The 11,908-nt window shown below is 41.6% G+C and overlaps 1 protein-coding gene across 1 annotated transcript; it reads right to left on the minus strand.

The window, feature by feature from the left end:
- Positions 1-2,107: 2,107 nt before the first annotated feature.
- On the minus strand, positions 2,108-8,446 carry pold4 (DNA polymerase delta 4, accessory subunit). The gene is made up of 5 exons (XM_079219406.1): positions 8,379-8,446; positions 6,617-6,735; positions 5,978-6,061; positions 4,878-4,989; positions 2,108-2,431 (listed from the first exon to the last, which is right to left on the minus strand). The coding sequence occupies exons 2-5, from the start codon at positions 6,723-6,725 to the stop codon at positions 2,407-2,409; spliced, it is 330 nt and encodes a 109-aa protein (XP_079075532.1). The 5' UTR covers positions 6,726-6,735; positions 8,379-8,446; the 3' UTR covers positions 2,108-2,406.
- Between the last annotated feature and the right edge of the window lie 3,462 nt (positions 8,447-11,908).

The raw sequence follows: 11,908 nt of genomic DNA on the forward strand, positions 1-11,908 counted from the left end.
ACGAGCTGGTTGTACCATAAGCCATATGTCAAATGACAGGTGAAAAAAAAACACATAACCGGGCTAAAGCGCTCGAGCTACGAGCTAGTGTATAGCGTGTGAGCTAACTGTGGCTGACTAACTAGCTAGCTCGGCAGCTAGCGCTCCTTTCTAACGGTAATCCTCCGGAGATGAACAGGTTGCTTACCGGAGTGTCGACCTGTCCACCGGCACTACGCTTTTAGTAAGACACGGTATAGCACAGCACCATGCGTTTTGGACTCAACTCCCCACGGCGACGAAAAAAGCAACAGCAAATACCTAAAAAAAAATAATTATGTTTTACAAGAGGCGATCTAGCTTAGTTGCTCATATTTCTATTGAAACAAAAACGTTATCGGACGTTAATTCCCGAGCGGTAAAATATTGTCTGTTAAAAAACATTAAGGCTTATTTAAGGCAAATTATTCTCCAAACGTGGTTCAAGACTATTTTCTACAGACAGCGTCGTATTATTACTCTTTATCCTGGCTGCAGGAGTGTCTGTGGGTCACTAATACTCAGCCTACAGGCAACAGCAGCCAATAGAAATCAAGCTACCCAATCACAAAATACACCTTCCGGGTCTAACCTTCAAAGTAAACGTATCTGCTTAGGAAATACTACTTGCCGTGATGTATTGTATCATCGCATTTCAGTACAATGCTTGTTTCAGAGTATTATCGACCAAAAGATAACTGACAGCTGTATTCCTTCTAACGCTAAAAGGTTTTGGACTTTTATTTGAAATAAAATTGTTTGACTTCACGGCTAATTATTTCTACCTTGACGCTGCTGCCCTGTAATGACCGTGATTAACGGCATTTGCCAGTGCAGAAAACCAACTGAGTCGTGTAAACCAATGGGAGACCCGGGATCCAGACTGACGCAAACCATGAGCCTATCATCGTGTAGGATCCTCTCAAATCCCGCCCACAGGTTTTTTATTCCAGAAGCGCCCGCCTCTGATCCCAGTTACCCAGCTCTCGACCAATCAGCGGGCGGTGCGTCTGCGGTCGCGTAAATGATCGGCATGCGAACCAATCAGCTTTGCGTGTTTGACGACACGACAAAACACTGCACAACCTTTTAAACAACAACAATTAAAAAACTGAACAAAAATGTAAAGATTTTAGTTTGTTTCATTCCTAACATGTCTTCTTTAATACAAGTAGAAAGAAAACGTGCAAAATACACATTCAGGAGTTAATTAGCTACTTAGGTTATTTGCGTCTGTAGATTTCTCCAAAGATTACCAATAGATAATGCCTGAATTGCATATTTAAACATCATCTCATAAAACTTGTAACTCAAAACAATATTGGCCTAATGCCAGTAAATAACTAGTGAAGTGTCATGGTGATGTACATATATTTGTATCCTATTCACATGTGGGGTCTTCAAAATGTATATCATTTTACAAAACATATCTTTAAAGGCCGTTTTCCCCATTTTTAGATTTAGATTTTTAGAACCATTCATACAACTGACTTTCACAGTTTCGTTCCTATGTATACTCTGAAGGCTTTTACAGAGGCGTTAGTTCATATATCATTCATAGCATATTTGATAATATAACACCTCATTTGAATATTTAAACATACATTTTCAGAAAACTTGTTATACATAAAAAAGGAAGTTTCATGGAATCTCCCCTTAAATTTGAAGAGTACGTTCTCTGTTGTTCAACTGCATTCTCAATGGATAGACTCCATGAAGAGAGACCTTTATATTACAAGAAGTCGTAGTATGTGTATTATTATTTGGAACATGTTCCAATTACCATATCCCCCTCTGTATTACCATCACTTTAACCACTAACATAGAATAACAGGCTCCTGGTAGCATTGTAGAACACATTCACTTACTCATTCTCTCCCTCCTGTGTGCGCTGAAGTTGAGAGAGACTGAGTTAAGTTAGGTCAGTTATAAAAAGACAAATGTATGTCAGTGTGTAGACAACTTGGGAGATACCAGAGGGCGTGGGACACTTTGTGAAAATGAAACGGTGAAAGAGACATGAATGACAGTGAGATAACCGCTCACTTATGTCACAAGGTAGAAGGAGACTGTGTTTTTTTTCGTAGAAAACTTTTTTTTAATGAAAAATGTAAATACATACGTTGCATGAAGAAGACAACCTTGTACAACTGCAAGAAAATAAAACCCCAGACTGGCTGTTCTGTCGTTGACCTGACCCCTCCCTTGCTCCCCGTCTTGAGGTTTCACCTCTTGAATACTTTCCCATGTTAAATCTTTTTTTTTTTGCGGGACTTAAGGATAAAAAGTAAATCCTTCTCAGAGACACGTTTGGGATTTGTGGTAAAACATGATTGACTTGGCTTTTGTTGGAATCTACGTTCTTTTCTCTTCCTTACGTCATCTTCCTCACAAAGGATATTCACTCCACAGGCTGAAAGAGAAAGAACACAATCGTTTTTCAACGTTATGAATATGAATCTGTGTCTCAAAGAGTTAGGGCTGAATATCATTTCCATTTGCCTAAATTAAATGCAAATGAATGGTAATTACGATTTAATATAGATCTTTACATTCATAGAATAATTAAAGAAGAATAAGAAATAAAGCAAGGCCTTCTGTAGTGACAGTGTTTGATACTCCGTCTTGGTTTATGGACACATTGTAGTTTCATTTGATAAGAAGATTCTCCGCAGTGGCCGAGAGGGAGGGGGACTTTTATTTCATCCAGTCAGAGTGGGATGTGATCCATAGCATGATACATTCACCATTTACTTATGAAAGACGTCATTGATAATGCATATTTCACACTCTAAATTGTTATTCATAGTAATAACCACTCAGCCGTGAGCAAAAAGCAGTGACGGAGGTGACCACAGTAAGCTAATCAATACGGGTACGAACAATACATTAGCTGAGTCAGCATATATCTATATTCAGAGTTGCAAGTTGTCATCTTTGATGCAACATTCACAGGAACTAATTACTGTGTTCTCTATTTAGGTGAATTGTACAATGTACCAGTTCTTCTGTACAACTGCTATTGTTATGTGTGTCTAATGTATGCACCTTCTGGCTAGAAAAATTCCTTGTTTGTGTAAACATTGCAGGCAAATAAACGGTTTCTGATTCTGATGATATATATATATATATATATATATATATATATATATATATCATTGATCAAACTGATGTGATTCATGTGTGTATATATACAGTGGCTTGCAAAAGTATTCATACCCCTTGAACGTTTCTACATTTTGTCACATTACACGCCACAAACATAAATATATTTGATTGGAATTTTATGTGAAAGACCAACACAAAGTGTCACACAATTGTGAAGTACAAAGAAAATTATACATGATTTAAAAAAATTTTCACAAATAAAAAACTGAAAAGTGCAGTGTGCAAAATTATTCAGCCCCCTTTTCTCTGAGTGTAACCAATTGCCTTCAGAAGTTGCCTGATGACTGCTGAATGATTGAATGTTGACCGAATGACTAAATAGAGTCCACCTGTGTGTAATCTAATCTCAGTACAAATACAGCTGTTCTGTGGCGGCCTCAGAGGTTTGTTAAGAGAATATTGGGGAGCAAACAGGACTATGAAGTCCAAGGAACACACCAGACAGGTCAGACATAAAGTTGTGGAGAAGTTTAAAGCAAGGTTAGGCTATAAAAAGATTTCCCAAGCTTTGAACATGTCACGGAGCACTGTTCAATCCATTATCCGGAAATGGAAAGAGTATGGCACAACTGCATACCTACCAAGACACGGCCGTCCACCTAAATTTACAGGCCGAACAAGGAGAGCACTGGGGTCAGCAACAGCAGACGAACTGCAGAGATCCACAGCTCAGGTGGGGGAATCTGTCCACAGGACAACTATTGGGCGTGCACTCCACAAATCTGGCCATTGTTGAAAGAAAACCATAAGAAGTCCCGTTTGCAGTTTGACAGAAACCATGTGGGGGACACAGCAAACATGTGGAAGAAGGTGCTCTGGTCAGATGAGACCAAAATTGAACTTTTTGGCCTAAATGCAAAACGTTATTTGTGGCGGAAACCTAACACTGCACATCACCCTGAACACACCATCCCCACTGTCAAACATGGTGGTGGTAGCATGATGCTCTGGGGGTGCTTCTCTTCAGCAGGGACAGGGAAGTTGGTCAGAGTTGATGGGACGATGGTTGGAGCCAAATACAGGGCAATCTTGGAAGAAAACCTGTTGGAGTCTGCAAAAGACTTGAGACTGGGGCGGAGGTTCACCTTCCAGCAGGACAACGACCCTAAACATAAAGCCAGGGCTACAATGGAATGGTTTAAAACAAAACATATTCATGTGGTAGAATGGCCCAGTCAAAGTCCAGTCCTAAATCCCATCGAGAATCAGTGGCAAGATCTGAAAACCGCCGTTCACAAACGCTCTCCATCTAATCTTCCAAAATACTTGCAGCTGTAATTGCAGCAAAAGGCGGTTCCGCAAAGTATTGACTCTGATATATACATATACATATACATATACACATGAATCACGTCACTTTTGATCAATAATGGAAAATGGGTGCTTTAGGAAAAAGGTTGGGAACTACATTAGTCTATCTGTCCCATCATAGCCATGACAACATGAATGTGAAACTTTTGATTCATCTTTAATCTTTGTGCACTATACCAGACCTAAATAATATTTTCAACCTCACACAATTTGATACATCATTTCAATGACGGCTAAATGTTTTGATCTGTGGTAAGAGATACTTCTTGATCCTTCTCTCAACGTGACTTAATAGTTTGACAGTGATCAAGTTCACACAAAGTAAGCATTGTGGGTTATTTTCAAATACTCCAGGGATACCACCAGTGTGTGTGTGTTACCTCCGGTTGTACCCATGGTCAGGGTGTGTTTGCAGCAGCAGGTCTCTGATCTCCTCAGGTGGGCTCAGACCATGAAGCTTTGCTCTCTCCCATCTCTGCTGCCTGCTGATACCTGGACGGACGCACGGAGACAGACAGACAGACGGACAGACGGACGGACGGACAGACAGACGATACCATGAACCTTTTGTGTGGTTAAACGCTGCTTTTGCATTTCTATATCTTTACTGTTCCCAATAATTCTGCAAACAGACAGCAGCAGAACAGCTTTGTGCATTAAGATGGCCGGAGTATGGGGTGCCGGACCCGTTGGCACGGGCCATCCAGTCTCTATACGCCTGCAGTAGGATCTGTGTTCGTATCCTCGGTAATAAGTCAGACACGTTCCCGGTAGGCGTTGTCCTCCGCCAGGGCTGTCCTTCATCACCGGTACTGTTCATGACTTTCATGGACAGGATATCAAGGCGCAGCCAGGGGCTGGAGAGCATCAGGTTCGGGGTCTCGGGATCGCCTGAAGTAGTGCTGGAAGCGGCTGTCATTCAGACACTATTCCTGGAGGAGTCGGAGCTGTGTGCGGCTACGGATAGTTAAGCCATGGAGATAAGTCACGCCCCCTTTCCGGCACCAATAAGTGAATGATGCAAATTAACCACATGAAGTCGAGCATGATGTGAACGAGATAGGGTAAGGAGCTCGGACATCAGGAGGGAACTTGGAGTTGAGTCGCTACTCTGAGGTGGTTAGAGCATCTAATTAGGATGCCTCCTGGACGTCTCCCATTAGAGGTTTTCCGGGACCGTCCAACTGGTAGGAGACCCCGGGGAAGACCTAGGACAGCTTTCCCCGGCCAGCTGGGAGATACAATCCCTCCAGCGTGGAGCGATTATATCTCCCAGCTGGCCGGGGAACGCCTCGGGATCCCCCAGGATGAGCTGGAAAATGTTGCGGGTGAGAGGTAAGCCTGGGTCAGCCTGCTGGGCCTGCTGCCACGAGACCCGACCCCGGATGAAAATGGATGAATGGATCATTATATTTAATATTCAAACCACTTTATCTCCTTCCAAAGCCAGGTATTCTACATGTGTAGGGATGTTACCGACCTGTGCACGGCCCAAATCTCCAGTTCAGATCAAACTGCCTGAGTCTCTCCAGCTCCTCCTCGTGGACCGTTTCACTTTCAGGCTCTGCTCCAATGAAAAGATCCAAAGACACTTTAAGTCCATGCTACTGCATCACAAAACTGCTCTAACATTGGTAATATTCCACTGAAATTTAAATTAAATACCTCATTATCTATTTTATGTTCAAAACCTTTTTTCTTTTTATAAAAAAAGCTATCAAAACACCAATGACCAATCAAGAGAGAGAGAGAGAGAGAGAGAGAGAGAGAGAGAGAGAGAGACTCCAGGAGCAGCTTTGGAGATCATTTACATTGCGGTCAAGCAGTAGAATTACAATTACAATTCGTTACGTGATGCCCAAAAAGACTTTTCCCCATAAACGTACATTACAATTTCATATTCTGTGACATTGTGATTTTTACAGGGGGCATATACAGAAGGCATTTATCAGTTGGAAAAGACATTTTAAAAAGCGACCTGGAAATGAAGGTAACACAAATCAAAATATGAAGAGTTATGAAGATATTTTCATTTTTTAAGCTCCGTAGATGGTGATTGAGATCTGGGACATTAGCTTCAACACAGAACATATCTCCCTAGCACCGTGCTGATGTTCACCTTTCTGCGGCGACAGCGGCGGAGGAGGCCTCTTCTCTCGTGTCACCCCATTCCTTGCTTTCTTCACCACCTTGAAGGAATCAGTTATCAGTCCACGGTTGGTTGTCATGGTGACTGATCTAGAACACACACACACACACACACACACACACACACACATTACTCTTCCACTTTGCTGTTTATAGTCTGCTGCATCTTTACCAAAAAGTAGCGAGAGGAGCTGAGTAACAGTGTGTTAGAGGAGAGCAGGCCCTTGTGAGTGAGTCATGTTTCCACCTCTGATATGGGAAGGTGTTAAAGAAGGACTCACTTTTAATTGAAAATTATGTAATTTGCTCTATATATATATATATATATATATATATATATATATATATATATATATAAAAAGGGCAAACCTATCTCTGTGGCAATATGATATATTTACAGTGGATGGTTTGGACCCAGAGACAAGCTGAAGAAAGTAACTAGGACCGTCATAACCGCGTTCCCCGGGGGCCATCGCATACCGGACTCCACAAATGCTGCAGACTTGATTCAAATGAGAAGTGGACTAATAGTAGATTTCAATAAATCTGCAGGTTTCAGAGGGACTTAAACACCAAAGTATTTGAATTGAGTCTGGACTATTTTGAGTTAAGTTTGTATCCCAAAGGGACCCTGAAGGTCAGATAAGAACACCAGTAGACCACCGGCATGCAAGCACACTTTCTGTTCCAGGCCACTACAGGTGTTACCTTGCTCCCGCTTTTACCTACATGTATTGAGCAGTCTATAATATTCATTACTATGTTATCATTAGCGTATCCTCTGAAACTAAGAATATTTGTGTTTCCATTAGCCTGAATGAGTCCTTCATGTCTACACGGGGAGCGGGTCCTTGTCAGTCTTGCACCGTCTGGTTTCTTCAATATCCCACAATGGACAAACCCAGCCCCAGCTCTAGGGAGAGCCTTTGCTGTTGTACGTCCCCTGAAGGCCACCGTAGCTCTCTAACGCTTGTGAAAGGGCGGCAAAGATACCTAAAAACTAAGATGTGTTGCTGATACAGACACGGGTCTCAAACAGAGTTCCTTTTCTCTTGATTTGTCTGTCTGCCGCATCAGAACGTTCCGAGGATATGTGGCCAGTGAAAACGTGGTTTACTTTGGTCAAGCGAATGAATCGGTCATAATCTGTGTTAATGTTTACTTCTCCTGGTTGGATTCAATGCTCTCAGGACTCAAAAGTCTCAAAAGGGGCAGGGCAGTGGCCAAACCAACAGGACATAGAGACAGTAAACTGCAGCTGAAAACTATCCGACTTGACCGCAGTTTTTTTTTTTTGTCAACACCCCCTGATGCTCCCACTGCTGTCGTCTGCTTTCCAGGCGAGGTGCAGTTCATTACGCTTCAGTTGAACATGTCCGGGCAAAGGCTTTACTATGCGAACATCCGGTTCCATTTTCAAAATAAAAGAACTCGCACCTAAATGATCAATAACGTATTATTTCTATGAGAAAGTGATCTTGTCTCCTTCCACACAAACACCAGTTAATACAGCGTTACATCCGCCTATCAGCAGCGGTACTCGGGGACATTTCAGACGGCTTTGCGGTTTAGAAACAGAATAGTCTAACGTCGAGTAATGGACATTGAACGCCGCATGAAACAACCAGACGCTTCATTAGAGCCTCTTATGTACCGTCTATGATTATATAGCATAAGCTGTAACGCTTTAATAATAAGTAGACGGGTTTCCTCTCTCAGTCCACTGAACTCACCTCGTTGTTGAAATAACAACGGCTCCCGCAGACGGCTCTCCTGCTCAATAGGTGTTCATTCAGGCTGCAGCCCAACAGACGACGTGTTCTTCTTCTGACTCTCCGGTAGACTCGAGCCGGTGGGCCTCTCTGCTGCCGCCTGGCGTTTCTCCTCCGGAGTCACAGGTCGGCGTTCAAACCGACCCTTTCATCAACTTCACGGGCTTATTTCATTTGTGGATACGGTGTTTAGTCTAAAGAATATGACAAAGCTTTGATCCAAATCGCATACTATTGAACTGTCCCACAATGCATTGCATCTGGGAGCCTTGTTGAGACCGACTGGCAAGCCTTTCTCAAATAATAGCAAGGACGCTACTTGGGAGTCCAAATGATAATACACACACAATACGACGACTTCTTGTAAATTAAAGGATCCCAGCCCCTATCTCTTTAGTTCCACACCTAAAACCGTTGACATTTCTTATTTTTTTATTTTATTTTATTCTTTTTATTCTTTTTTTAATTGTAAAAATAAAAAGACAATACATAGACATAAAATCAAGCTAGCAAAACATCATATATTCAGGGTATAGAAGTACGGTGTGTGTGTTCGTGTATGTTTGTGTGTGCGTGTTTATTATTTCATCTAAACAAAGGCACAAAGTATAGATGAGGGAGGATGTATATGTATGTGCGTATGCATGTATGCATGTACGTGGGTTTCAATTGGGTTTCAGGCTAAAAAATAACAAAAATGTGAATATGAATAGAATGGGTCATGTTTGTAAAAACATAGTGAAGGATGACCCGATGGAGTGGTGTTCTGTTGTATTGTAAATAATGGAGGAGGTTAGATTTTCCATTGAAATGTATTCAATCATTAGGTTTCTCCGTTGACATTTCTATCGGCTTTGGGTTAACATCCCCGTGAAAATACGATCTGCTGTTAAATACATGCGTTGCATGTCCCAGAAACCTCATCACTGTATATGTAAGTTCTTCCTGCCCTCTCAGTCCACTCGTCACTTCACTCTGGATCATTTCAAATGCAGATGAAATGATCAAATGAAATGATCCACAAGCTTTAAGGCTTAGTGCTTTTGGCTCCTTACTTCTATATATTTGTATATAATGTATTTATCTACACTTTGCAACCCAGGTGGAACAGTGTGCTGCTCTCTGGCTCGGTCCAGGGACCGGTTTATAATCCCATAGACTTTCACTTCACTCTTGCCCAGCAGCTGGGAAGCAAGACACGGGGACTTCTTGATTTGATGCGTGCAAATAAGAACAAAGAAACAATTCAGGAGTCTGCAGTCAATGACGGGATAGAAATATGAATCTATCAATAAAATGTGTCTTTCAAACTGGGTAAATCACCGCAACCAGAGGTCCTTGAGCATAATCAATGAGCAGAAACAATATTAATGGGTCCATTGGTTTGTGAGATTAGTCGGGACGGACGGACAGATACAGATCATCTTCTGGTGCAGATAGTAACATATACGCCGTGCTATTAAAGCTTCACGGGAATTCTCTATAGACTTCCTGAAGACTGGAAACATTTGTAAGATCAATAATAGCAGTTGTGTTTAACTGTAAAAAATATGTATTGTTTTTGTATTTATCCATGAGAGAGCTGGTTGAACTCTTCTCCACACCACGGGGAAGACATTTACTCTACTTTAGTCTTTATTGTTTCCTATAGCTTCCACAAAGGGGTCGCAGGGTCCAAATAATAGTGTACTGCATGATCTTTCTGCCTTGACAGATGTAATCCCTACAATTAAAAGTATGTTGATGATGATGGTATGATGATGGGTGGCAGGAAGGCAGAGGACAAAAAGTAGCCCCTCTCTCAGGTCATAAATATAAAAATCAATACAAATCTTTTTGACCAATTCTGCAGCCGTCTTCCTCTCTACGTCTCCCTTATCCCTCCATCCACATATCACTTACTGTATAATCTAATCAAAGGTGTGTGTGTGTGTGTGTGTGTGTGTGTGTGTGTGTGTGTGTGTGTGTGTGTGTGCACGCTTGAGTGTTTAGAGAAATGCCCCTTTCCCTTTGTCTTTGTCTCAACATTAATATCCAGGGAAGGCCCATGAGAGACTTGGAAATAGCAGTCATGTGTCATAGTTTTACTCTTTTTTTTAGGAGGACATTTAGTTGCTTCATTTCGACTCTCGTCAGTTACCGCCCTTTATAAGACACGTAAAAGCTTTTAAATTCGGTATGTTTATGTATTTCATATCATAGAACAAAACCTCTCTTAAAGGTGCAGTGTGTAGGATTTGGTGGCATCGAGCAGTAAGGTTGCAGTTTGCAAACTTAAACTGATATATTACCACTTCCTGGTTCTCATCCAATGGCAGTCCATTATCGACTAATCATGTGACTGACGTTAATGTAGGTATTCAGAGAGTGTAGATGGCAATAGACTGAAGACAGCTGTGATTGAATTAGAGTGTAATGTTATCTCCTGGATATGATTTGTGGTGTGTATTCGGATGTGGAGACGGATGGATGGGGCTGCAGCCTTTTACACAAGATGAGTTCTGCTCCTCTCATTGTGCTCAACTTTGAACATGAGCGATAAAAGGCATTCTGAATCGTTTAAATGTTTCATATTTATCAGAGAATTGATCTGCTACACAAAAGTGGTTGTTCTGAAATGGTACCGTCATTTTTATTTAAAGTTAGGTATGTTAGCGACGTGGAAAACAGTTTGATCCATGCAGCTAAATTCACCAGTAAAATTATAATCCTGACGTTCTGAGAAAAACTGAAAGACCACAAAAGTGTCTAATGATTCTGATTCAGTCCAAACGTGTCAGTGTAGGGAATCTGTCCCTTTTGGATCGTCTCTTCTCTTTATTTGAAAGATAAGCTTAAAGCCCTCTATATCACAAAGAAATCTCTTTTTAATACCTCTGAAAGCCAATTTGAGACTGATCACAGAGCTCTTGTCCTTCCTTTAGTCTAAAAACTCAGAATGCTGTGCACCAAAAATGTAATCTTGGACGTCCACGGTGTGCTGAGCAGAAGGAGGGAGAGGACTTTGAGGAGTGGATTAGCTAAGTGTGTGTGTGTGTGTGTGTGTGTGTGTGTGTGTGTGTGTGTGTGTGTGTGTGTGTGTGTGTGTGTGAGTGGGTGTGTGGGTGGGGGGTGGGGGAGAGAGAGAGAGAGAGAGAGAGAGAGGAAGGAAGACAGAAAGAGAAAGCTGTTTACTTGTTGACCAGTTAGGAAGAGAGCATTAACAGAAGACTTCCATGAAGAAGAACAGCTTGTGGATATCTGGATACAGCTCTCAGAGTTGGACCTGAAATATCAATTTCTTTTTTCTTTTTCCAACACAAAAGAAAAATGAAGACATCAGCCACGTTTGGGGACCGAAACCTGTAATTGCTGTACAGCACACACACCAACAGCTGCTTCATTTGGAGTTCAGTTTCAGCCTTTACATCCATAATCCATACACAGCGTCATTTTCTTCATATTTCTGTAAATTGCTTTATATTCCTTTAAGTCAAATCGCATACAGAAAA

This window comes from Taurulus bubalis, assembly GCF_910589615.1.
Source record: "Taurulus bubalis genome assembly, chromosome: 6".
Classification (NCBI taxonomy): domain Eukaryota; kingdom Metazoa; phylum Chordata; class Actinopteri; order Perciformes; family Cottidae; genus Taurulus; species Taurulus bubalis.